Source organism: Thunnus albacares, chromosome 11 (assembly GCF_914725855.1).
Source record: "Thunnus albacares chromosome 11, fThuAlb1.1, whole genome shotgun sequence".
Taxonomy (NCBI): Eukaryota; Metazoa; Chordata; class Actinopteri; order Scombriformes; family Scombridae; genus Thunnus; species Thunnus albacares.
This window is the reverse complement of record NC_058116.1, coordinates 3,075,001-3,098,885: the sequence shown is the minus strand read 5'-3', so window position 1 is coordinate 3,098,885 and position 23,885 is coordinate 3,075,001. Positions and strand designations below refer to the sequence as shown.

General features: G+C 43.0%; 1 protein-coding gene and 31 non-coding genes across 32 annotated transcripts in view; 31 read left to right on the top strand and 1 right to left on the bottom strand.

Annotated features, from left to right (window-relative positions):
* Positions 1-185: 185 nt before the first annotated feature.
* On the top strand, positions 186-304 carry LOC122992938. Its single transcript, XR_006406206.1, has one exon. It is a non-coding gene; the product is annotated as a 5S ribosomal RNA (ribosomal RNA).
* Positions 305-755: 451 nt separating this feature from the next.
* On the top strand, positions 756-874 carry LOC122992937. Its single transcript, XR_006406205.1, has one exon. It is a non-coding gene; the product is annotated as a 5S ribosomal RNA (ribosomal RNA).
* A 441-nt stretch (positions 875-1,315) lies between these two features.
* On the top strand, positions 1,316-1,434 carry LOC122992936. Its single transcript, XR_006406204.1, has one exon. It is a non-coding gene; the product is annotated as a 5S ribosomal RNA (ribosomal RNA).
* A 441-nt stretch (positions 1,435-1,875) lies between these two features.
* Positions 1,876-1,994, top strand: LOC122992934. Its single transcript, XR_006406202.1, has one exon. It is a non-coding gene; the product is annotated as a 5S ribosomal RNA (ribosomal RNA).
* A 451-nt stretch (positions 1,995-2,445) lies between these two features.
* Positions 2,446-2,564, top strand: LOC122992933. The gene has a single exon (XR_006406201.1). It is a non-coding gene; the product is annotated as a 5S ribosomal RNA (ribosomal RNA).
* A 441-nt stretch (positions 2,565-3,005) lies between these two features.
* LOC122992932 lies at positions 3,006-3,124 on the top strand. The gene has a single exon (XR_006406200.1). It is a non-coding gene; the product is annotated as a 5S ribosomal RNA (ribosomal RNA).
* Positions 3,125-3,565: 441 nt separating this feature from the next.
* On the top strand, positions 3,566-3,684 carry LOC122992931. Its single transcript, XR_006406199.1, has one exon. It is a non-coding gene; the product is annotated as a 5S ribosomal RNA (ribosomal RNA).
* Positions 3,685-4,135: 451 nt separating this feature from the next.
* Positions 4,136-4,254, top strand: LOC122992930. The gene has a single exon (XR_006406198.1). It is a non-coding gene; the product is annotated as a 5S ribosomal RNA (ribosomal RNA).
* A 441-nt stretch (positions 4,255-4,695) lies between these two features.
* LOC122992975 lies at positions 4,696-4,814 on the top strand. The gene has a single exon (XR_006406241.1). It is a non-coding gene; the product is annotated as a 5S ribosomal RNA (ribosomal RNA).
* Positions 4,815-5,255: 441 nt separating this feature from the next.
* Positions 5,256-5,374, top strand: LOC122992929. The gene has a single exon (XR_006406197.1). It is a non-coding gene; the product is annotated as a 5S ribosomal RNA (ribosomal RNA).
* A 451-nt stretch (positions 5,375-5,825) lies between these two features.
* Positions 5,826-5,944, top strand: LOC122992928. The gene has a single exon (XR_006406196.1). It is a non-coding gene; the product is annotated as a 5S ribosomal RNA (ribosomal RNA).
* A 441-nt stretch (positions 5,945-6,385) lies between these two features.
* LOC122992927 lies at positions 6,386-6,504 on the top strand. Its single transcript, XR_006406195.1, has one exon. It is a non-coding gene; the product is annotated as a 5S ribosomal RNA (ribosomal RNA).
* Positions 6,505-6,955: 451 nt separating this feature from the next.
* On the top strand, positions 6,956-7,074 carry LOC122992926. Its single transcript, XR_006406194.1, has one exon. It is a non-coding gene; the product is annotated as a 5S ribosomal RNA (ribosomal RNA).
* A 441-nt stretch (positions 7,075-7,515) lies between these two features.
* LOC122992924 lies at positions 7,516-7,634 on the top strand. Its single transcript, XR_006406193.1, has one exon. It is a non-coding gene; the product is annotated as a 5S ribosomal RNA (ribosomal RNA).
* Positions 7,635-8,085: 451 nt separating this feature from the next.
* LOC122992922 lies at positions 8,086-8,204 on the top strand. The gene has a single exon (XR_006406191.1). It is a non-coding gene; the product is annotated as a 5S ribosomal RNA (ribosomal RNA).
* Positions 8,205-8,645: 441 nt separating this feature from the next.
* On the top strand, positions 8,646-8,764 carry LOC122992921. The gene has a single exon (XR_006406190.1). It is a non-coding gene; the product is annotated as a 5S ribosomal RNA (ribosomal RNA).
* Positions 8,765-9,215: 451 nt separating this feature from the next.
* On the top strand, positions 9,216-9,334 carry LOC122992920. Its single transcript, XR_006406189.1, has one exon. It is a non-coding gene; the product is annotated as a 5S ribosomal RNA (ribosomal RNA).
* A 441-nt stretch (positions 9,335-9,775) lies between these two features.
* Positions 9,776-9,894, top strand: LOC122992905. The gene has a single exon (XR_006406175.1). It is a non-coding gene; the product is annotated as a 5S ribosomal RNA (ribosomal RNA).
* A 451-nt stretch (positions 9,895-10,345) lies between these two features.
* On the top strand, positions 10,346-10,464 carry LOC122992919. Its single transcript, XR_006406188.1, has one exon. It is a non-coding gene; the product is annotated as a 5S ribosomal RNA (ribosomal RNA).
* A 441-nt stretch (positions 10,465-10,905) lies between these two features.
* Positions 10,906-11,024, top strand: LOC122992979. The gene has a single exon (XR_006406245.1). It is a non-coding gene; the product is annotated as a 5S ribosomal RNA (ribosomal RNA).
* A 441-nt stretch (positions 11,025-11,465) lies between these two features.
* Positions 11,466-11,584, top strand: LOC122992984. The gene has a single exon (XR_006406250.1). It is a non-coding gene; the product is annotated as a 5S ribosomal RNA (ribosomal RNA).
* Positions 11,585-12,035: 451 nt separating this feature from the next.
* LOC122992918 lies at positions 12,036-12,154 on the top strand. The gene has a single exon (XR_006406187.1). It is a non-coding gene; the product is annotated as a 5S ribosomal RNA (ribosomal RNA).
* A 441-nt stretch (positions 12,155-12,595) lies between these two features.
* On the top strand, positions 12,596-12,714 carry LOC122992917. The gene has a single exon (XR_006406186.1). It is a non-coding gene; the product is annotated as a 5S ribosomal RNA (ribosomal RNA).
* Positions 12,715-13,155: 441 nt separating this feature from the next.
* Positions 13,156-13,274, top strand: LOC122992916. Its single transcript, XR_006406185.1, has one exon. It is a non-coding gene; the product is annotated as a 5S ribosomal RNA (ribosomal RNA).
* A 451-nt stretch (positions 13,275-13,725) lies between these two features.
* On the top strand, positions 13,726-13,844 carry LOC122992915. Its single transcript, XR_006406184.1, has one exon. It is a non-coding gene; the product is annotated as a 5S ribosomal RNA (ribosomal RNA).
* Positions 13,845-14,285: 441 nt separating this feature from the next.
* LOC122992914 lies at positions 14,286-14,404 on the top strand. Its single transcript, XR_006406183.1, has one exon. It is a non-coding gene; the product is annotated as a 5S ribosomal RNA (ribosomal RNA).
* Positions 14,405-14,854: 450 nt separating this feature from the next.
* On the top strand, positions 14,855-14,973 carry LOC122992913. The gene has a single exon (XR_006406182.1). It is a non-coding gene; the product is annotated as a 5S ribosomal RNA (ribosomal RNA).
* A 451-nt stretch (positions 14,974-15,424) lies between these two features.
* LOC122992911 lies at positions 15,425-15,543 on the top strand. The gene has a single exon (XR_006406180.1). It is a non-coding gene; the product is annotated as a 5S ribosomal RNA (ribosomal RNA).
* A 441-nt stretch (positions 15,544-15,984) lies between these two features.
* Positions 15,985-16,103, top strand: LOC122992983. The gene has a single exon (XR_006406249.1). It is a non-coding gene; the product is annotated as a 5S ribosomal RNA (ribosomal RNA).
* A 451-nt stretch (positions 16,104-16,554) lies between these two features.
* On the top strand, positions 16,555-16,673 carry LOC122992910. The gene has a single exon (XR_006406179.1). It is a non-coding gene; the product is annotated as a 5S ribosomal RNA (ribosomal RNA).
* A 441-nt stretch (positions 16,674-17,114) lies between these two features.
* Positions 17,115-17,233, top strand: LOC122992908. Its single transcript, XR_006406178.1, has one exon. It is a non-coding gene; the product is annotated as a 5S ribosomal RNA (ribosomal RNA).
* A 1,021-nt stretch (positions 17,234-18,254) lies between these two features.
* LOC122992870 overlaps positions 18,255-23,885 on the bottom strand; it is a 6,562-nt gene continuing 931 nt past the window's right edge. Inside the window, exons 2-6 of the mRNA XM_044366870.1 lie at positions 22,469-22,601; positions 21,026-21,243; positions 19,838-20,917; positions 19,566-19,734; positions 18,255-18,895 (exon numbers count right to left, since the gene is read on the bottom strand). Of these exons, the coding sequence (XP_044222805.1) occupies positions 18,769-18,895; positions 19,566-19,734; positions 19,838-20,917; positions 21,026-21,236 (1,587 nt within the window). The 5' untranslated portion in view covers positions 21,237-21,243; positions 22,469-22,601 and the 3' untranslated portion in view covers positions 18,255-18,768. The remainder of the gene's footprint in view (positions 18,896-19,565; positions 19,735-19,837; positions 20,918-21,025; positions 21,244-22,468; positions 22,602-23,885) is intronic.

The window sequence follows — 23,885 nt, the reverse complement described above, 5'->3', positions numbered from 1 at the left end:
ATGAGGAATAATATAGGAGACAGATTACATATGGCTGATAGTATGACGCCATCCGTGATATTTGACGTGTGTCTTTTCCACACTGAATGGCAGTGGATGACAGTGGGATCTTAATTCATAAGACAGCGACGAATAGGAGGAGCCCGCGCGCATCTTTAAATAGGCTGTTTGCTGCCTCTTCTCTCGCTTACGGCCATACCACCCTGAACACGCCCGATCTCGTCTGATCTCGGAAGCTAAGCAGGGTCGGGCCTGGTTAGTACTTGGATGGGAGACCGCCTGGGAATACCAGGTGCTGTAAGCTTTTTCTTCTCATCTGTCATCATCAGCAGCTAAACAGGAGTTAAAGGTGAAAAGCAAAGCACATCTATGAACTGACATTTACTAACCACTAAGGGATGGAAAACACATATTTTTCCGGTTCATTACAGATCACATAGGATATAAAATGCTGTTTTTTGTACAATAAATTGAATGGAGCATTGTGCACAAAAAATTCTAATGCCAACACATAGGGATAGAGTAAATATAGCAGAGATAACGAGTATTTCAATGCATTGTATAGGGATGATGAGGAATAATATAGGAGACAGATTACATATGGCTGATAGTATGACGCCATCCGTGATATTTGACGTGTGTCTTTTCCACACTGAATGGCAGTGGATGACAGTGGGATCTACACCTGTGAGACAGCGACGAATAGGAGGAGCCCGCGCGCATCTTTAAATAGGCTGTTTGCTGCCTCGTCTCTCGCTTACGGCCATACCACCCTGAACACGCCCGATCTCGTCTGATCTCGGAAGCTAAGCAGGGTCGGGCCTGGTTAGTACTTGGATGGGAGACCGCCTGGGAATACCAGGTGCTGTAAGCTTTTTCTTCTCATCTGTCATCAACGGAGGGCGCTGCTGCTCCAGTAGTGCTCACAGGTGTCTGGGAAAGAGAGCTGCACTTTCTTATTTCTTTCACACAGACTGTGGGAGAAGAAAAACCACTAATTCCAGGCAGATTACATATTTTGCACAAAACATTGAATGGAGTATTGTGCACAAAAAAGTCTAATGCCAACACATAGGGATAGAGTAAATATAGCAGAGATAACGAGTATTTCAATGCATTGTATAGGGATGATGAGGAATAATATAGGAGACAGATTACATATGGCTGATAGTATGACGCCATCCGTGATATTTGACGTGTGTCTTTTCCACACTGAATGGCAGTGGATGACAGTGGGATCTACACCTGTGAGACAGCGACGAATAGGAGGAGCCCGCGCGCATCTTTAAATAGGCTGTTTGCTGCCTCGTCTCTCGCTTACGGCCATACCACCCTGAACACGCCCGATCTCGTCTGATCTCGGAAGCTAAGCAGGGTCGGGCCTGGTTAGTACTTGGATGGGAGACCGCCTGGGAATACCAGGTGCTGTAAGCTTTTTCTTCTCATCTGTCATCAACGGAGGGCGCTGCTGCTCCAGTAGTGCTCACAGTTGTCTGGGAAAGAGAGCTGCACTTTCTTATTTCTTTCACACAGACTGTGAGAGAAGAAAAACCACTAATTCCAGGCAGATTACATATTTTGCACAAAACATTGAATGCAGCATTGTGCACAAATAATTCTAATGCCAACACATAGGGATAGAGTAAATATAGCAGAGATAACGAGTATTTCAATGCATTGTATAGGGATGATGAGGAATAATATAGGAGACAGATTACATATGGCTGATAGTATGACGCCATCCGTGATATTTGACGTGTGTCTTTTCCACACTGAATGGCAGTGGATGACAGTGGGATCTTGATTCATAAGACAGCGACGAATAGGAGGAGCCCGCGCGCATCTTTAAATAGGCTGTTTGCTGCCTCTTCTCTCGCTTACGGCCATACCACCCTGAACACGCCCGATCTCGTCTGATCTCGGAAGCTAAGCAGGGTCGGGCCTGGTTAGTACTTGGATGGGAGACCGCCTGGGAATACCAGGTGCTGTAAGCTTTTTCTTCTCATCTGTCATCATCAGCAGCTAAACAGGAGTTAAAGGTGAAAAGCAAAGCACATCTATGAACTGACATTTACTAACCACTAAGGGATGGAAAACACATATTTATCCGGTTCATTACAGATCACATAGGATATAAAATGCTGTTTTTTGTACAATAAATTGAATGGAGCATTGTGCACAAAAAATTCTAATGCCAACACATAGGGATAGAGTAAATATAGCAGAGATAACGAGTATTTCAATGCATTGTATAGGGATGATGAGGAATAATATAGGAGACAGATTACATATGGCTGATAGTATGACGCCATCCGTGATATTTGACGTGTGTCTTTTCCACACTGAATGGCAGTGGATGACAGTGGGATCTTAATTCATAAGACAGCGACGAATAGGAGGAGCCCGCGCGCATCTTTAAATAGGCTGTTTGCTGCCTCTTCTCTCGCTTACGGCCATACCACCCTGAACACGCCCGATCTCGTCTGATCTCGGAAGCTAAGCAGGGTCGGGCCTGGTTAGTACTTGGATGGGAGACCGCCTGGGAATACCAGGTGCTGTAAGCTTTTTCTTCTCATCTGTCATCAACGGAGGGCGCTGCTGCTCCAGTAGTGCTCACAGGTGTCTGGGAAAGAGAGCTGCACTTTCTTATTTCTTTCACACAGACTGTGGGAGAAGAAAAACCACTAATTCCAGGCAGATTACATATTTTGCACAAAACATTGAATGGAGTATTGTGCACAAAAAAGTCTAATGCCAACACATAGGGATAGAGTAAATATAGCAGAGATAACGAGTATTTCAATGCATTGTATAGGGATGATGAGGAATAATATAGGAGACAGATTACATATGGCTGATAGTATGACGCCATCCGTGATATTTGACGTGTGTCTTTTCCACACTGAATGGCAGTGGATGACAGTGGGATCTTCACCTGTGAGACAGCGACGAATAGGAGGAGCCCGCGCGCATCTTTAAATAGGCTGTTTGCTGCCTCTTCTCTCGCTTACGGCCATACCACCCTGAACACGCCCGATCTCGTCTGATCTCGGAAGCTAAGCAGGGTCGGGCCTGGTTAGTACTTGGATGGGAGACCGCCTGGGAATACCAGGTGCTGTAAGCTTTTTCTTCTCATCTGTCATCAACGGAGGGCGCTGCTGCTCCAGTAGTGCTCACAGGTGTCTGGGAAAGAGAGCTGCACTTTCTTATTTCTTTCACACAGACTGTGAGAGAAGAAAAACCACTAATTCCAGGCAGATTACATATTTTGCACAAAACATTGAATGCAGCATTGTGCACAAAAAATTCTAATGCCAACACATAGGGATAGAGTAAATATAGCAGAGATAACGAGTATTTCAATGCATTGTATAGGGATGATGAGGAATAATATAGGAGACAGATTACATATGGCTGATAGTATGACGCCATCCGTGATATTTGACGTGTGTCTTTTCCACACTGAATGGCAGTGGATGACAGTGGGATCTTGATTCATAAGACAGCGACGAATAGGAGGAGCCCGCGCGCATCTTTAAATAGGCTGTTTGCTGCCTCTTCTCTCGCTTACGGCCATACCACCCTGAACACGCCCGATCTCGTCTGATCTCGGAAGCTAAGCAGGGTCGGGCCTGGTTAGTACTTGGATGGGAGACCGCCTGGGAATACCAGGTGCTGTAAGCTTTTTCTTCTCATCTGTCATCATCAGCAGCTAAACAGGAGTTAAAGGTGAAAAGCAAAGCACATCTATGAACTGACATTTACTAACCACTAAGGGATGGAAAACACATATTTATCCGGTTCATTACAGATCACATAGGATATAAAATGCTGTTTTTTGTACAATAAATTGAATGGAGCATTGTGCACAAAAAATTCTAATGCCAACACATAGGGATAGAGTAAATATAGCAGAGATAACGAGTATTTCAATGCATTGTATAGGGATGATGAGGAATAATATAGGAGACAGATTACATATGGCTGATAGTATGACGCCATCCGTGATATTTGACGTGTGTCTTTTCCACACTGAATGGCAGTGGATGACAGTGGGATCTACACCTGTGAGACAGCGACGAATAGGAGGAGCCCGCGCGCATCTTTAAATAGGCTGTTTGCTGCCTCTTCTCTCGCTTACGGCCATACCACCCTGAACACGCCCGATCTCGTCTGATCTCGGAAGCTAAGCAGGGTCGGGCCTGGTTAGTACTTGGATGGGAGACCGCCTGGGAATACCAGGTGCTGTAAGCTTTTTCTTCTCATCTGTCATCAACGGAGGGCGCTGCTGCTCCAGTAGTGCTCACAGGTGTCTGGGAAAGAGAGCTGCACTTTCTTATTTCTTTCACACAGACTGTGAGAGAAGAAAAACCACTAATTCCAGGCAGATTACATATTTTGCACAAAACATTGAATGCAGCATTGTGCACAAAAAATTCTAATGCCAACACATAGGGATAGAGTAAATATAGCAGAGATAACGAGTATTTCAATGCATTGTATAGGGATGATGAGGAATAATATAGGAGACAGATTACATATGGCTGATAGTATGACGCCATCCGTGATATTTGACGTGTGTCTTTTCCACACTGAATGGCAGTGGATGACAGTGGGATCTTAATTCATAAGACAGCGACGAATAGGAGGAGCCCGCGCGCATCTTTAAATAGGCTGTTTGCTGCCTCTTCTCTCGCTTACGGCCATACCACCCTGAACACGCCCGATCTCGTCTGATCTCGGAAGCTAAGCAGGGTCGGGCCTGGTTAGTACTTGGATGGGAGACCGCCTGGGAATACCAGGTGCTGTAAGCATTTTCTTCTCATCTGTCATCAACGGAGGGCGCTGCTGCTCCAGTAGTGCTCACAGGTGTCTGGGAAAGAGAGCTGCACTTTCTTATTTCTTTCACACAGACTGTGGGAGAAGAAAAACCACTAATTCCAGGCAGATTACATATTTTGCACAAAACATTGAATGGAGTATTGTGCACAAAAAAGTCTAATGCCAACACATAGGGATAGAGTAAATATAGCAGAGATAACGAGTATTTCAATGCATTGTATAGGGATGATGAGGAATAATATAGGAGACAGATTACATATGGCTGATAGTATGACGCCATCCGTGATATTTGACGTGTGTCTTTTCCACACTGAATGGCAGTGGATGACAGTGGGATCTACACCTGTGAGACAGCGACGAATAGGAGGAGCCCGCGCGCATCTTTAAATAGGCTGTTTGCTGCCTCTTCTCTCGCTTACGGCCATACCACCCTGAACACGCCCGATCTCGTCTGATCTCGGAAGCTAAGCAGGGTCGGGCCTGGTTAGTACTTGGATGGGAGACCGCCTGGGAATACCAGGTGCTGTAAGCTTTTTCTTCTCATCTGTCATCATCAGCAGCTAAACAGGAGTTAAAGGTGAAAAGCAAAGCACATCTATGAACTGACATTTACTAACCACTAAGGGATGAAAAACACATATTTATCCGGTTCATTACAGATCACATAGGATATAAAATGCTGTTTTTTGTACAATAAATTGAATGGAGCATTGTGCACAAAAAATTCTAATGCCAACACATAGGGATAGAGTAAATATAGCAGATATAACGAGTATTTCAATGCACTGTATAGGGATGATGAGGAATAATATAGGAGACAGATTACATATGGCTGATAGTATGACGCCATCCGTGATATTTGACGTGTGTCTTTTCCACACTGAATGGCAGTGGATGACAGTGGGATCTACACCTGTGAGACAGCGACGAATAGGAGGAGCCCGCGCGCATCTTTAAATAGGCTGTTTGCTGCCTCGTCTCTCGCTTACGGCCATACCACCCTGAACACGCCCGATCTCGTCTGATCTCGGAAGCTAAGCAGGGTCGGGCCTGGTTAGTACTTGGATGGGAGACCGCCTGGGAATACCAGGTGCTGTAAGCTTTTTCTTCTCATCTGTCATCAACGGAGGGCGCTGCTGCTCCAGTAGTGCTCACAGGTGTCTGGGAAAGAGAGCTGCACTTTCTTATTTCTTTCACACAGACTGTGAGAGAAGAAAAACCACTAATTCCAGGCAGATTACATATTTTGCACAAAACATTGAATGCAGCATTGTGCACAAAAAAGTCTAATGCCAACACATAGGGATAGAGTAAATATAGCAGAGATAACGAGTATTTCAATGCATTGTATAGGGATGATGAGGAATAATATAGGAGACAGATTACATATGGCTGATAGTATGACGCCATCCGTGATATTTGACGTGTGTCTCTTCCACACTGAATGGCAGATGATGACAGTGGGATCTTCACCTGTGAGACAGCGACGAATAGGAGGAGCCCGCGCGCATCTTTAAATAGGCTGTTTGCTGCCTCTTCTCTCGCTTACGGCCATACCACCCTGAACACGCCCGATCTCGTCTGATCTCGGAAGCTAAGCAGGGTCGGGCCTGGTTAGTACTTGGATGGGAGACCGCCTGGGAATACCAGGTGCTGTAAGCTTTTTCTTCTCATCTGTCATCATCAGCAGCTAAACAGGAGTTAAAGGTGAAAAGCAAAGCACATCTATGAACTGACATTTACTAACCACTAAGGGATGGAAAACACATATTTATCCGGTTCATTACAGATCACATAGGATATAAAATGCTGTTTTTTGTACAATAAATTGAATGGAGCATTGTGCACAAAAAATTCTAATGCCAACACATAGGGATAGAGTAAATATAGCAGAGATAACGAGTATTTCAATGCACTGTATAGGGATGATGAGGAATAATATAGGAGACAGATTACATATGGCTGATAGTATGACGCCATCCGTGATATTTGACGTGTGTCTTTTCCACACTGAATGGCAGTGGATGACAGTGGGATCTTAATTCATAAGACAGCGACGAATAGGAGGAGCCCGCGCGCATCTTTAAATAGGCTGTTTGCTGCCTCCTCTCTCGCTTACGGCCATACCACCCTGAACACGCCCGATCTCGTCTGATCTCGGAAGCTAAGCAGGGTCGGGCCTGGTTAGTACTTGGATGGGAGACCGCCTGGGAATACCAGGTGCTGTAAGCTTTTTCTTCTCATCTGTCATCAACGGAGGGCGCTGCTGCTCCAGTAGTGCTCACAGGTGTCTGGGAAAGAGAGCTGCACTTTCTTATTTCTTTCACACAGACTGTGAGAGAAGAAAAACCACTAATTCCAGGCAGATTACATATTTTGCACAAAACATTGAATGCAGCATTGTGCACAAAAAAGTCTAATGCCAACACATAGGGATAGAGTAAATATAGCAGAGATAACGAGTATTTCAATGCATTGTATAGGGATGATGAGGAATAATATAGGAGACAGATTACATATGGCTGATAGTATGACGCCATCCGTGATATTTGACGTGTGTCTTTTCCACACTGAATGGCAGTGGATGACAGTGGGATCTTGATTCATAAGACAGCGACGAATAGGAGGAGCCCGCGCGCATCTTTAAATAGGCTGTTTGCTGCCTCTTCTCTCGCTTACGGCCATACCACCCTGAACACGCCCGATCTCGTCTGATCTCGGAAGCTAAGCAGGGTCGGGCCTGGTTAGTACTTGGATGGGAGACCGCCTGGGAATACCAGGTGCTGTAAGCTTTTTCTTCTCATCTGTCATCATCAGCAGCTAAACAGGAGTTAAAGGTGAAAAGCAAAGCACATCTATGAACTGACATTTACTAACCACTAAGGGATGGAAAACACATATTTATCCGGTTCATTACAGATCACATAGGATATAAAATGCTGTTTTTTGTACAATAAATTGAATGGAGCATTGTGCACAAAAAATTCTAATGCCAACACATAGGGATAGAGTAAATATAGCAGAGATAACGAGTATTTCAATGCATTGTATAGGGATGATGAGGAATAATATAGGAGACAGATTACATATGGCTGATAGTATGACGCCATCCGTGATATTTGACGTGTGTCTTTTCCACACTGAATGGCAGTGGATGACAGTGGGATCTACACCTGTGAGACAGCGACGAATAGGAGGAGCCCGCGCGCATCTTTAAATAGGCTGTTTGCTGCCTCTTCTCTCGCTTACGGCCATACCACCCTGAACACGCCCGATCTCGTCTGATCTCGGAAGCTAAGCAGGGTCGGGCCTGGTTAGTACTTGGATGGGAGACCGCCTGGGAATACCAGGTGCTGTAAGCTTTTTCTTCTCATCTGTCATCAACGGAGGGCGCTGCTGCTCCAGTAGTGCTCACAGGTGTCTGGGAAAGAGAGCTGCACTTTCTTATTTCTTTCACACAGACTGTGAGAGAAGAAAAACCACTAATTCCAGGCAGATTACATATTTTGCACAAAACATTGAATGCAGCATTGTGCACAAAAAAGTCTAATGCCAACACATAGGGATAGAGTAAATATAGCAGAGATAACGAGTATTTCAATGCATTGTATAGGGATGATGAGGAATAATATAGGAGACAGATTACATATGGCTGATAGTATGACGCCATCCGTGATATTTGACGTGTGTCTTTTCCACACTGAATGGCAGTGGATGACAGTGGGATCTTGATTCATAAGACAGCGACGAATAGGAGGAGCCCGCGCGCATCTTTAAATAGGCTGTTTGCTGCCTCTTCTCTCGCTTACGGCCATACCACCCTGAACACGCCCGATCTCGTCTGATCTCGGAAGCTAAGCAGGGTCGGGCCTGGTTAGTACTTGGATGGGAGACCGCCTGGGAATACCAGGTGCTGTAAGCTTTTTCTTCTCATCTGTCATCATCAGCAGCTAAACAGGAGTTAAAGGTGAAAAGCAAAGCACATCTATGAACTGACATTTACTAACCACTAAGGGATGGAAAACACATATTTATCCGGTTCATTACAGATCACATAGGATATAAAATGCTGTTTTTTGTACAATAAATTGAATGGAGCATTGTGCACAAAAAATTCTAATGCCAACACATAGGGATAGAGTAAATATAGCAGAGATAACGAGTATTTCAATGCATTGTATAGGGATGATGAGGAATAATATAGGAGACAGATTACATATGGCTGATAGTATGACGCCATCCGTGATATTTGACGTGTGTCTTTTCCACACTGAATGGCAGTGGATGACAGTGGGATCTTAATTCATAAGACAGCGACGAATAGGAGGAGCCCGCGCGCATCTTTAAATAGGCTGTTTGCTGCCTCTTCTCTCGCTTACGGCCATACCACCCTGAACACGCCCGATCTCGTCTGATCTCGGAAGCTAAGCAGGGTCGGGCCTGGTTAGTACTTGGATGGGAGACCGCCTGGGAATACCAGGTGCTGTAAGCTTTTTCTTCTCATCTGTCATCAACGGAGGGCGCTGCTGCTCCAGTAGTGCTCACAGGTGTCTGGGAAAGAGAGCTGCACTTTCTTATTTCTTTCACACAGACTGTGAGAGAAGAAAAACCACTAATTCCAGGCAGATTACATATTTTGCACAAAACATTGAATGCAGCATTGTGCACAAAAAAGTCTAATGCCAACACATAGGGATAGAGTAAATATAGCAGAGATAACGAGTATTTCAATGCATTGTATAGGGATGATGAGGAATAATATAGGAGACAGATTACATATGGCTGATAGTATGACGCCATCCGTGATATTTGACGTGTGTCTTTTCCACACTGAATGGCAGTGGATGACAGTGGGATCTTGATTCATAAGACAGCGACGAATAGGAGGAGCCCGCGCGCATCTTTAAATAGGCTGTTTGCTGCCTCTTCTCTCGCTTACGGCCATACCACCCTGAACACACCCGATCTCGTCTGATCTCGGAAGCTAAGCAGGGTCGGGCCTGGTTAGTACTTGGATGGGAGACCGCCTGGGAATACCAGGTGCTGTAAGCTTTTTCTTCTCATCTGTCATCATCAGCAGCTAAACAGGAGTTAAAGGTGAAAAGCAAAGCACATCTATGAACTGACATTTACTAACCACTAAGGGATGGAAAACACATATTTATCCGGTTCATTACAGATCACATAGGATATAAAATGCTGTTTTTTGTACAATAAATTGAATGGAGCATTGTGCACAAAAAATTCTAATGCCAACACATAGGGATAGAGTAAATATAGCAGAGATAACGAGTATTTCAATGCATTGTATAGGGATGATGAGGAATAATATAGGAGACAGATTACATATGGCTGATAGTATGACGCCATCCGTGATATTTGACGTGTGTCTTTTCCACACTGAATGGCAGTGGATGACAGTGGGATCTACACCTGTGAGACAGCGACGAATAGGAGGAGCCCGCGCGCATCTTTAAATAGGCTGTTTGCTGCCTCTTCTCTCGCTTACGGCCATACCACCCTGAACACGCCCGATCTCGTCTGATCTCGGAAGCTAAGCAGGGTCGGGCCTGGTTAGTACTTGGATGGGAGACCGCCTGGGAATACCAGGTGCTGTAAGCTTTTTCTTCTCATCTGTCATCAACGGAGGGCGCTGCTGCTCCAGTAGTGCTCACAGGTGTCTGGGAAAGAGAGCTGCACTTTCTTATTTCTTTCACACAGACTGTGAGAGAAGAAAAACCACTAATTCCAGGCAGATTACATATTTTGCACAAAACATTGAATGCAGCATTGTGCACAAAAAATTCTAATGCCAACACATAGGGATAGAGTAAATATAGCAGAGATAACGAGTATTTCAATGCATTGTATAGGGATGATGAGGAATAATATAGGAGACAGATTACATATGGCTGATAGTATGACGCCATCCGTGATATTTGACGTGTGTCTTTTCCACACTGAATGGCAGTGGATGACAGTGGGATCTTGATTCATAAGACAGCGACGAATAGGAGGAGCCCGCGCGCATCTTTAAATAGGCTGTTTGCTGCCTCTTCTCTCGCTTACGGCCATACCACCCTGAACACGCCCGATCTCGTCTGAGCTCGGAAGCTAAGCAGGGTCGGGCCTGGTTAGTACTTGGATGGGAGACCGCCTGGGAATACCAGGTGCTGTAAGCTTTTTCTTCTCATCTGTCATCAACGGAGGGCGCTGCTGCTCCAGTAGTGCTCACAGGTGTCTGGGAAAGAGAGCTGCACTTTCTTATTTCTTTCACACAGACTGTGAGAGAAGAAAAACCACTAATTCCAGGCAAATTACATATTTTGCACAAAACATTGAATGCAGCATTGTGCACAAAAAATTCTAATGCCAACACATAGGGATAGAGTAAATATAGCAGAGATAACGAGTATTTCAATGCATTGTATAGGGATGATGAGGAATAATATAGGAGACAGATTACATATGGCTGATAGTATGACGCCATCCGTGATATTTGACGTGTGTCTTTTCCACACTGAATGGCAGTGGATGACAGTAGGATCTTGATTCATAAGACAGCGACGAATAGGAGGAACCCGCGCGCATCTTTAAATAGGCTGTTTGCTGCCTCTTCTCTCGCTTACGGCCATACCACCCTGAACACGCCCGATCTCGTCTGATCTCGGAAGCTAAGCAGGGTCGGGCCTGGTTAGTACTTGGATGGGAGTCCGCCTGGGAATACCAGGTGCTGTAAGCTTTTTCTTCTCATCTGTCATCATCAGCAGCTAAACAGGAGTTAAAGGTGAAAAGCAAAGCACATCTATGAACTGATATTTACTAACCACTAAGGGATGAAAAACACATATTTATCCGGTTCATTACAGATCACATAGGATATAAAATGCTGTTTTTTGTACAATAAATTGAATGGAGCATTGTGCACAAAAAAGTCTAATGCCAACACATAGGGATAGAGTAAATATAGCAGAGATAACGAGTATTTCAATGCATTGTATAGGGATGATGAGGAATAATATAGGAGACAGATTACATATGGCTGATAGTATGACGCCATCCGTGATATTTGACGTGTGTCTTTTCCACACTGAATGGCAGTGGATGACAGTGGGATCTTGATTCATAAGACAGCGACGAATAGGAGGAGCCCGCGCGCATCTTTAAATAGGCTGTTTGCTGCCTCTTCTCTCGCTTACGGCCATACCACCCTGAACACGCCCGATCTCGTCTGATCTCGGAAGCTAAGCAGGGTCGGGCCTGGTTAGTACTTGGATGGGAGACCGCCTGGGAATACCAGGTGCTGTAAGCTTTTTCTTCTCATCTGTCATCAACGGAGGGCGCTGCTGCTCCAGTAGTGCTCACAGGTGTCTGGGAAAGAGAGCTGCACTTTCTTATTTCTTTCACACAGACTGTGAGAGAAGAAAAACCACTAATTCCAGGCAGATTACATATTTTGCACAAAACATTGAATGCAGCATTGTGCACAAAAAAGTCTAATGCCAACACATAGGGATAGAGTAAATATAGCAGAGATAACGAGTATTTCAATGCATTGTATAGGGATGATGAGGAATAATATAGGAGACAGATTACATATGGCTGATAGTATGACGCCATCCGTGATATTTGACGTGTGTCTTTTCCACACTGAATGGCAGTGGATGACAGTGGGATCTTAATTCATAAGACAGCGACGAATAGGAGGAGCCCGCGCGCATCTTTAAATAGGCTGTTTGCTGCCTCTTCTCTCGCTTACGGCCATACCACCCTGAACACGCCCGATCTCGTCTGATCTCGGAAGCTAAGCAGGGTCGGGCCTGGTTAGTACTTGGATGGGAGACCGCCTGGGAATACCAGGTGCTGTAAGCTTTTTCTTCTCATCTGTCATCAACGGAGGGCGCTGCTGCTCCAGTAGTGCTCACAGGTGTCTGGGAAAGAGAGCTGCACTTTCTTATTTCTTTCACACAGACTGTGAGAGAAGAAAAACCACTAATTCCAGGCAGATTACATATTTTGCACAAAACATTGAATGCAGCATTGTGCACAAAAAAGTCTAATGCCAACACATAGGGATAGAGTAAATATAGCAGAGATAACGAGTATTTCAATGCATTGTATAGGGATGATGAGGAATAATATAGGAGACAGATTACATATGGCTGATAGTATGACGCCATCCGTGATATTTGACGTGTGTCTTTTCCACACTGAATGGCAGTGGATGACAGTGGGATCTTGATTCATAAGACAGCGACGAATAGGAGGAGCCCGCGCGCATCTTTAAATAGGCTGTTTGCTGCCTCTTCTCTCGCTTACGGCCATACCACCCTGAACACGCCCGATCTCGTCTGATCTCGGAAGCTAAGCAGGGTCGGGCCTGGTTAGTACTTGGATGGGAGACCGCCTGGGAATACCAGGTGCTGTAAGCTTTTTCTTCTCATCTGTCATCATCAGCAGCTAAACAGGAGTTAAAGGTGAAAAGCAAAGCACATCTATGAACTGACATTTACTAACCACTAAGGGATGGAAAACACATATTTATCCGGTTCATTACAGATCACATAGGATATAAAATGCTGTTTTTTGTACAATAAATTGAATGGAGCATTGTGCACAAAAAATTCTAATGCCAACACATAGGGATAGAGTAAATATAGCAGAGATAACGAGTATTTCAATGCATTGTATAGGGATGATGAGGAATAATATAGGAGACAGATTACATATGGCTGATAGTATGACGCCATCCGTGATATTTGACGTGTGTCTTTTCCACACTGAATGGCAGTGGATGACAGTGGGATCTTAATTCATAAGACAGCGACGAATAGGAGGAGCCCGCGCGCATCTTTAAATAGGCTGTTTGCTGCCTCTTCTCTCGCTTACGGCCATACCACCCTGAACACGCCCGATCTCGTCTGATCTCGGAAGCTAAGCAGGGTCGGGCCTGGTTAGTACTTGGATGGGAGACCGCCTGGGAATACCAGGTGCTGTAAGCTTTTTCTTCTCATCTGTCATCAACGGAGGGCGCTGCTGCTCCAGTAGTGCTCACAGGTGTCTGGGAAAGAGAGCTGCACTTTCTTATTTCTTTCACACAGACTGTGAGAGAAGAAAAACCACTAATTCCAGGCAGATTACATATTTTGCACAAAACATTGAATGCAGCATTGTGCACAAAAAAGTCTAATGCCAACACATAGGGATAGAGTAAATATAGCAGAGATAACGAGTATTTCAATGCATTGTATAGGGATGATGAGGAATAATATAGGAGACAGATTACATATGGCTGATAGTATGACGCCATCCGTGATATTTGACGTGTGTCTTTTCCACACTGAATGGCAGTGGATGACAGTGGGATCTTGATTCATAAGACAGCGACGAATAGGAGGAGCCCGCGCGCATCTTTAAATAGGCTGTTTGCTGCCTCTTCTCTCGCTTACGGCCATACCACCCTGAACACGCCCGATCTCGTCTGATCTCGGAAGCTAAGCAGGGTCGGGCCTGGTTAGTACTTGGATGGGAGACCGCCTGGGAATACCAGGTGCTGTAAGCTTTTTCTTCTCATCTGTCATCATCAGCAGCTAAACAGGAGTTAAAGGTGAAAAGCAAAGCACATCTATGAACTGACATTTACTAACCACTAAGGGATGGAAAACACATATTTATCCGGTTCATTACAGATCACATAGGATATAAAATGCTGTTTTTTGTACAATAAATTGAATGGAGCATTGTGCACAAAAAATTCTAATGCCAACACATAGGGATAGAGTAAATATAGCAGAGATAACGAGTATTTCAATGCATTGTATAGGATGATGAGGAATAATATAGGAGACAGATTACATATGGCTGATAGTATGACGCCATCCGTGATATTTGACGTGTGTCTTTTCCACACTGAATGGCAGTGGATGACAGTGGGATCTTAATTCATAAGACAGCGACGAATAGGAGGAGCCCGCGCGCATCTTTAAATAGGCTGTTTGCTGCCTCTTCTCTCGCTTACGGCCATACCACCCTGAACACGCCCGATCTCGTCTGATCTCGGAAGCTAAGCAGGGTCGGGCCTGGTTAGTACTTGGATGGGAGACCGCCTGGGAATACCAGGTGCTGTAAGCTTTTTCTTCTCATCTGTCATCATCAGCAGCTAAACAGGAGTTAAAGGTGAAAAGCAAAGCACATCTATGAACTGACATTTACTAACCACTAAGGGATGGAAAACACATATTTATCCGGTTCATTACAGATCACATAGGATATAAAATGCTGTTTTTTGTACAATAAATTGAATGGAGCATTGTGCACAAAAAATTCTAATGCCAACACATAGGGATAGAGTAAATATAGCAGAGATAACGAGTATTTCAATGCATTGTATAGGGATGATGAGGAATAATATAGGAGACAGATTACATATGGCTGATAGTATGACGCCATCCGTGATATTTGACGTGTGTCTTTTCCACACTGAATGGCAGTGGATGACAGTGGGATCTTGATTCATAAGACAGCGACGAATAGGAGGAGCCCGCGCGCATCTTTAAATAGGCTGTTTGCTGCCTCTTCTCTCGCTTACGGCCATACCACCCTGAACACGCCCGATCTCGTCTGATCTCGGAAGCTAAGCAGGGTCGGGCCTGGTTAGTACTTGGATGGGAGACCGCCTGGGAATACCAGGTGCTGTAAGCTTTTTCTTCTCATCTGTCATCAACGGAGGGCGCTGCTGCTCCAGTAGTGCTCACAGGTGTCTGGGAAAGAGAGCTGCACTTTCTTATTTCTTTCACACAGACTGTGAGAGAAGAAAAACCACTAATTCCAGGCAGATTACATATTTTGCACAAAACATTGAATGCAGCATTGTGCACAAAAAATTCTAATGCCAACACATAGGGATAGAGTAAATATAGCAGAGATAACGAGTATTTCAATGCATTGTATAGGGATGATGAGGAATAATATAGGAGACAGATTACATATGGCTGATAGTATGACGCCATCCGTGATATTTGACGTGTGTCTTTTCCACACTGAATGGCAGTGGATGACAGTAGGATCTTGATTCATAAGACAGCGACGAATAGGAGGAACCCGCGCGCATCTTTAAATAGGCTGTTTGCTGCCTCTTCTCTCGCTTACGGCCATACCACCCTGAACACGCCCGATCTCGTCTGATCTCGGAAGCTAAGCAGGGTCGGGCCTGGTTAGTACTTGGATGGGAGTCCGCCTGGGAATACCAGGTGCTGTAAGCTTTTTCTTCTCATCTGTCATCATCAGCAGCTAAACAGGAGTTAAAGGTGAAAAGCAAAGCACATCTATGAACTGATATTTACTAACCACTAAGGGATGAAAAACACATATTTATCCGGTTCATTACAGATCACATAGGATATAAAATGCTGTTTTTTGTACAATAAATTGAATGGAGCATTGTGCACAAAAAAGTCTAATGCCAACACATAGGGATAGAGTAAATATAGCAGAGATAACGAGTATTTCAATGCATTGTATAGGGATGATGAGGAATAATATAGGAGACAGATTACATATGGCTGATAGTATGACGCCATCCGTGATATTTGACGTGTGTCTTTTCCACACTGAATGGCAGTGGATGACAGTGGGATCTTGATTCATAAGACAGCGACGAATAGGAGGAGCCCGCGCGCATCTTTAAATAGGCTGTTTGCTGCCTCTTCTCTCGCTTACGGCCATACCACCCTGAACACGCCCGATCTCGTCTGATCTCGGAAGCTAAGCAGGGTCGGGCCTGGTTAGTACTTGGATGGGAGACCGCCTGGGAATACCAGGTGCTGTAAGCTTTTTCTTCTCATCTGTCATCAACGGAGGGCGCTGCTGCTCCAGTAGTGCTCACAGGTGTCTGGGAAAGAGAGCTGCACTTTCTTATTTCTTTCACACAGACTGTGAGAGAAGAAAAACCACTAATTCCAGGCAGATTACATATTTTGCACAAAACATTGAATGCAGCATTGTCCACAAATAATTCTAATGCCAACACATAAGGATAGAGTAAATATAGCAGAGATAACGAGTATTTCAATGCATTGTATAGGGATGATGAGGAATAATATAGGAGACAGATTACATATGGCTGATAGTATGACGCCATCCGTGATATTTGACGTGTGTCTTTTCCACACTGAATGGCAGTGGATGACAGTGGGATCTTGATTCATAAGACAGCGACGAATAGGAGGAGCCCGCGCGCATCTTTAAATAGGCTGTTTGCTGCCTCTTCTCTCGCTTACGGCCATACCACCCTGAACACGCCCGATCTCGTCTGATCTCGGAAGCTAAGCAGGGTCGGGCCTGGTTAGTACTTGGATGGGAGACCGCCTGGGAATACCAGGTGCTGTAAGCTTTTTCTTCTCATCTGTCATCATCAGCAGCTAAACAGGAGTTAAAGGTGAAAAGCAAAGCACATCTATGAACTGACATTTACTAACCACTAAGGGATGGAAAACACATATTTATCCGGTTCATTACAGATCACATAGGATATAAAATGCTGTTTTTTGTACATTAAAATGAATGGAGCATTGTGCACAAAAAATTCTAATGCCAACACATAGGGATAGAGTAAATATAGCAGAGATAACGAGTATTTCAATGCATTGTATAGGGATGATGAGGAATAATATAGGAGACAGATTACATATGGCTGATAGTATGACGCCATCCGTGATATTTGACGTGTGTCTTTTCCACACTGAATGGCAGTGGATGACAGTGGGATCTTAATTCATAAGACAGCGACGAATAGGAGGAGCCCGCGCGCATCTTTAAATAGGCTGTTTGCTGCCTCTTCTCTCGCTTACGGCCATACCACCCTGAACACGCCCGATCTCGTCTGATCTCGGAAGCTAAGCAGGGTCGGGCCTGGTTAGTACTTGGATGCACTGTAAAAAAAAAACTGTTGTTTTTACAGGAAAACGCTGGCAGCTGTGGTTACTAGAGAATTCCTGTAAAAAATACAGCAGCACAGTAGACAACTTTACAGACGAAATATGTAAATTGATTTACAGTGAATGAAATCACGGCTGAATCACATTAAAAAACTGTTAAGTCTACAATTTTTTTTTTGTTAATTTCACATAACGGTGTTGTATATAAATAGACCATTTCCTGTATTTTTTACATGTAATAACTGCTAATTGTGCATCAATAAATGATAAAATTAACAGGGAAATATCAAACAAAAACTAATTTAAACCGGTAGAACAACAGTAAAACTCTGCATTTTAAATGGAATGGTTCTGTATATTATATATAAAATCTCTTCAAAATATGCTGTGTTTTTATGTTTTAATAATCAAGTTATAATGTAAAATTTACGTATAAACCTGCAAAAATACATCTTGAGAAAAGACGAGAGAAAAATATCACTTTTGGGAAATTTATTTAACAGCAATAATAGTTGTAAACAACTGGATGCATTTTTTTCAACAGATACAACATGCAAAGAAGCTACATATAATGGTTCTTGAACTATGACTGAATCCAAGTTGAGATACTCCAGAAGATTAGCCTCTTTAAATCTGGACATTTTTAACAAACTTTAACAAACAAAGTTTAAGTGTCAGGCACACAACAACAACCCAATTCAATCAAAATTTTGTTTACATTCTGAATGTTCCACAGTATGGCATAAAACTTATCTATCTCCATGGAGACAATCACGTGATGCCAACAGGCCAAGTTACAGGTCAGATCTGTGGAGAGGCGTACCCCCTCAAAATAAGAATGCACGTTTGTTAAGGTATTTTTGCAAAATAACAAAAATTACGTTGTGCCTTAATTACCATAATACACATTGTGGATTGAACAAAGCGAAAAGTAACAGTACCTCTTCTCAAACAAACAGTCAGAGTGCACAGAAGGAGTCCATATTTAGGCTTAACGCCACTCGTGATCGGAGAGGTCCTGGATCAGGGTGAGGACTCGAGGGTTCAGATTGAGACGACGCTTCGAGTTTTTATTCTCCACCTTAGTTCCTTTTTCTGGGTTTATCGAGAAAAAACACCTGTAGAATAAAAGCATATTAAGCATTTTAATTGATCAGTTAAAAAAAAAAACTTCATGTGTTCTTAACTTATTTACTTCGTGGATGTTTTTAAAGCCAAAACGTGGCTTGTTCCCATGAACTGCTATAAAAATAGTATATTTTGATATTTTTTTCTACTTTAAACATGTCACTCTTTTAGAGTCTGAAATATACATATCAAATATTAATTATATTTTTAGCTTTTTAACCCTTTCAATGCCAGTATGTTTACATAACTCTACATAATGCTGTTTTTATACAAAAAAAACTAAATAATTTCCATTAAATGCATTTAGTGAGTACACATACACAACATTATCCGACATCAATAGCACACACACTTTTCTTCCAGAAAACAATAAAAAGTGTGAAACTTTGCGGCATGCTTTGAATGGGTAAAAGTGGTGCCACCTGATGGACAAATATAAAAACTACAAATTGAAAGCCTGTGGTCCAAACCGAAATCTTAACATAAAGGAATGCATTAGTTTTTGTCAAGATAAACGTGGGATCAAAAATAGTGGTTTTAATGGGTTTCAATGGGGCAGTTTTTGGCCCTAGGAACTATTAAGGCAGTTTTTGTGTAGCTTAGCCATTTTAGGCTTAATTAAAGTACAGGTCTGAGAAATGCCATGCCATGTTTACTCACCTTTGAAGAAACTCCAGAGTTGAAGCCAGCTCAGATGGATAATGGATGTTGAAACAGAAGTAGCTCCCGAACATGAGGCACAATGCAGAAATGAAGGAGGAGATGTTTGTGTTGATGAGGTTCCGATCCAGACTCAGCATGTACCTTGTTGAGGAATAGCAGGACTGTCCTATGAACAAATTATTTAACAGGTTATATTAATAAGCGCTGCACTCACATGACAGATTCTATAAACAGTGCAATTAAAAAAAAGAGATATGAAACAGACTTACCACAGACAATAACAGCAGGTGTCAGAGGCACTTGCTCCAGTTGGACCTCTTCTGCCAGACAGGTATCTTCTACATGGAAGAACATGGACTCCTCCTTCTCATCAAAGTAGCTGAGCAGAAGCAGGACCATCTCTTTCACATCATCTGAGCAGCCACTCTGCTGTCCCCGCATCCTCTGAAGCCTTGCATAAGTCTGAAGGAACTTATTACTCTTGGTGACATAAACTGTGGTCATGTAGTTGAGAAGCCTTTTTCCCTTCAAATCCAAATTTCGCGTGAATGTCTCTTTGAGGTCAATCCCAGTGAGTTCCTTGAAGTGGACCGACATGCCAAGTTCGTCAAACCAAAATGGCCACTCCTCTCGAAGGCTTTTGATACTTTTTCCCTGGTTGACATGTTGACGCTGTGTGTAAAAAGTGGACTTCATTAGACATTTTACCTCCTCTGGATTGGCATCAGATTGTTGGAACATCTCCTTGAGTTTTTCCTTCTTTTGGTGCTGACTCTCTTGAGTTTCTTCACGGGGCAGAAATTTCACATTCCATTTAATGCATCCGTAAGTGTCCTGCATTGCTGCTCTCTCTTCTAATGGGATCTCATCTGTGTGGTCTGAGTCATCAGCCTGATGTTTTCTTTTTCTTATTTTGGGTGTTGAAGTGCGCCTCACATTTTCGATTCTGTTTTGCAGCTGTTTTACAAGGGAATGGTAGCCTGTTCCAACAATATCGCCCTCTATTACATCTTGCAGAGAATTGGGATATTTTGCCACCATTTGCTTTGCAACATCAGTTGAATGCTTTTTACCTACATGGGGGCATTTTTCCATCATCTCAGTCACAACAATCCGGACCATTTGCCTCCTCAGTTTTGGGCCTGGCCTTTTTCCCCTCTCCAAAGAATCCATCACTTCCTCAGGAAATTTACTCCATGGAATTTCAAAGTTGTCTTCCCACTGTGTGTCAAGTCCTAGGCTGCTGGAGGAGGTTGACGATGAACTTTGGGGTGAAACAGAGAGCGATGACAGCAGTTGGGTAGGTGAGGCTTCCACAGATGATAGTGAGCTGTTCTCGGGAGTTTGGTCTTTAAATGACAAAAAAATAAGATTATGATTCACATTGTACAATATTACACAATGTCCATGTCTGCTTTTGCTGTTGAATAGCTGTGTGTTGTGGTGTTTTTACTTACATTTCTGTTTCCAAACAGAAAGAAGCTTTCTGGCTTGTACAGGTCTTAATACTGTCATCAAATCAGCCTCCGTTACGAAGCGTAGATCATCATACGTCTCGACTCCAATGGACTGCAAGTGCTCTTCCAGGATGTTTTTGTTTACTACTTGAAGTTCTGGTAGGGCTTCCATGATGGCGACATCTAGGAAGGTTCGCCCTGAGTCACTCATATTTACACTGAAGAAGAAATGCAGAACAGAAAAAATATACAGTACATACACTTAACAGAACAGGGACATGCATCAGGTAACACTTATATTAATGTCAAACTAACAGTCCAATTAACAGCTTTAATTGGACTTTATTTTGCCACAATACTGTGTTTTAGTGGAATGACTTGGAATCCATTAAGAATATATGATACCAAAGGATAGAAATCAGGCAGGTCATTAATGTTGATACATTGTAACCCAAGACTGTCCTTTGTCACAGAATACAGATGGTATTCTGAGAGGAAGATGCCTTTGTGGATATCCATCAAAACATACACAGATGTGTCATTTTGAATCAAGATGAGTAGAAGTTCACCAAACTCCATATACTCATCATTTCTGTACACAAGAAACTGTCCTTTTTTATATGCAGTGCCCTTGTACTGAATATCTGTGGCAACTGTGGTATTGCTTTCTGAAAAGGCTAACTCCCTGACTGCATGTTTAATAGCGTCACTGTAGAGGTTGGGATAAAACGCACAGCTGTCCTTCACTTGCAGTAGTTTACTGCATTCTTGCCCAGCTAAAAGATATGCCTGATACATCTGATGACGCTCTGACAATGTTTGACAAATATTTTTGAAGTTTTTCAAGTGTCTGGCACATCTTTTAAAATAACTGTGTTTACTTTCAAACCTAAGCGTCCATAATCTCCTCAATGGACCAAATTTCAACGACAGTGCTGAATAATGGCGCAAATAGTGGTGCTTGGGTTTGAGTTGAATTTCAGGAAACATCATCTTTCTCAACTCCAAATATTCTTGGATCAAAATGTCAAGATATGCTATCTGGGACAAGGAAATGTTCTGAGCACAAATAAGATCCACAATGTCTTTTAGCTGGAGAGCTAACTGCCATACTTCATCCTCATGATTTTGCACTTTGTCACCAATCAAAACTGGTAGCAATCTCAGAAGGTTCCAGTTTTGAATGGCTTGCCCTGATAACTTGGCTCCGTCAGGTTTGACAGCACATGGCTTTGTGAGTGCTTCAGATCCTTTGTACTTAAACTGTTTGATGCGCCTGTTTAAGAGTGAGTATGTGAACCATTTTTTCATTTTTATAATGTTCTTCAAGTACAGTGCTAGATCATATGACAAGACTCCTTCAAAGAGGTCATGACCTAAACAAGGCGGGAGACCAGGTTGGGATACGTGAAAAGACTCAAGGGTATTAAAGATAGAGTTTACCTTTATTCCTCTGACGTCTTGGATGTTTTCAGCCTGGAGATCAGCAACAGCTGTGTCATACGTCTCTGGGGTGCGTGGAGGACCACAGGCATTTGGATCAGCCTCAAACTCACTTCTCGTGATGTCACAGTACCTGCAAAAATATTGAGAGCGGCTGAAGTTCTCTGTAAACCCACCTATGCAATGAGAACCAAGGTTATCCCCAGCAATGCAGTAGAGACCCCCTTTTACTGTTTTTCCATCTACATTTATTCCATCTGTCTCCAAGGATTTCAGATCTGCCAACAACTCTGAGAAAACTTTGGCTATTCCAAAACGCTTTAAGTCATTCTCAACACACAACAAGACTAAAAACATATTATCAGTATTTGAACGCAAATGAATGGGTAAATTTGCTAATGAAAGATAAACTGCAAGAACTTTGTGTGTCTTTTTAGCAGAACCCAGGGGATTCACAATTTCAAATGAATCTTGATACAAAATCAGTTTGAGGCTTTCAGGGTTTTCATTAAAGAACTGGTGACATTTGAAAATTTTTCCATCATATAAATCCGTAAAAACCTCTACATCAGGATCTCCAAACTGTTGTGGCTGTGCATTCCTCCATAACTGGGAGTGCAAAAAGCTCTTCAGAGTTTCTGCCACTGGTATGTAGTACGCAAATTTTTGTGTCATGTTTTCATCCATTCCCAATAGCACTTTTTGGGGTTCCGTGTACTTAAACATTTTTGTGAATGTCTGATTTCTGGTGTATGTTGTTCTTAATTGTCCCTGATGACAGGCAGAGAACAAATCTGACTCTTTAATGCAGTCACATATTTTAGTGACTGCTTCATCTGATAGGCTCATATCATTTTTTAATAAAGAACTTACTTTAGTTATTGTGTAGGCTTGACCTAACTCGTGCACATTTTGCATCTCCTCAACAATAGTCTGTATAGTAGAGGCAGGAATAAGCAGCTGTCCTTGCAGTTTAAGGTAAAAGAGACACATGTTTCTGAGATAAGACTGACTATCATTCTCTGGCATATCACTGGCTGCACTAGCTGTTGGCATGGCTTCATGTGTGCTTTCTGAATCATCTGTACTGGCAATGACATTTGGGGGCTGAAGGCGAGTTTCCTTGTACATGTCATCAATACCATCAGGGGAGCATGCTTTATGCTTCCTACACATGTGAGAAGTAAATGATGACTTTTTTGTAAACACATGCTTACAACCACTTACTGGACATGACACAGACCTGCCCTCTCCAAAATGATCATTTAAGTGAGACACTAGCTCTTTCACCGTGTGTAAATTGCGGGCACATAATGAAACTGCGCATTTTAAATCCGCAACAACAGCTTTAGGAGCAGCTTGCGGTGCAGGTGCATTGTGCACACGATAAAAATGGCCCTTGAAAGCTGAGTAAGTG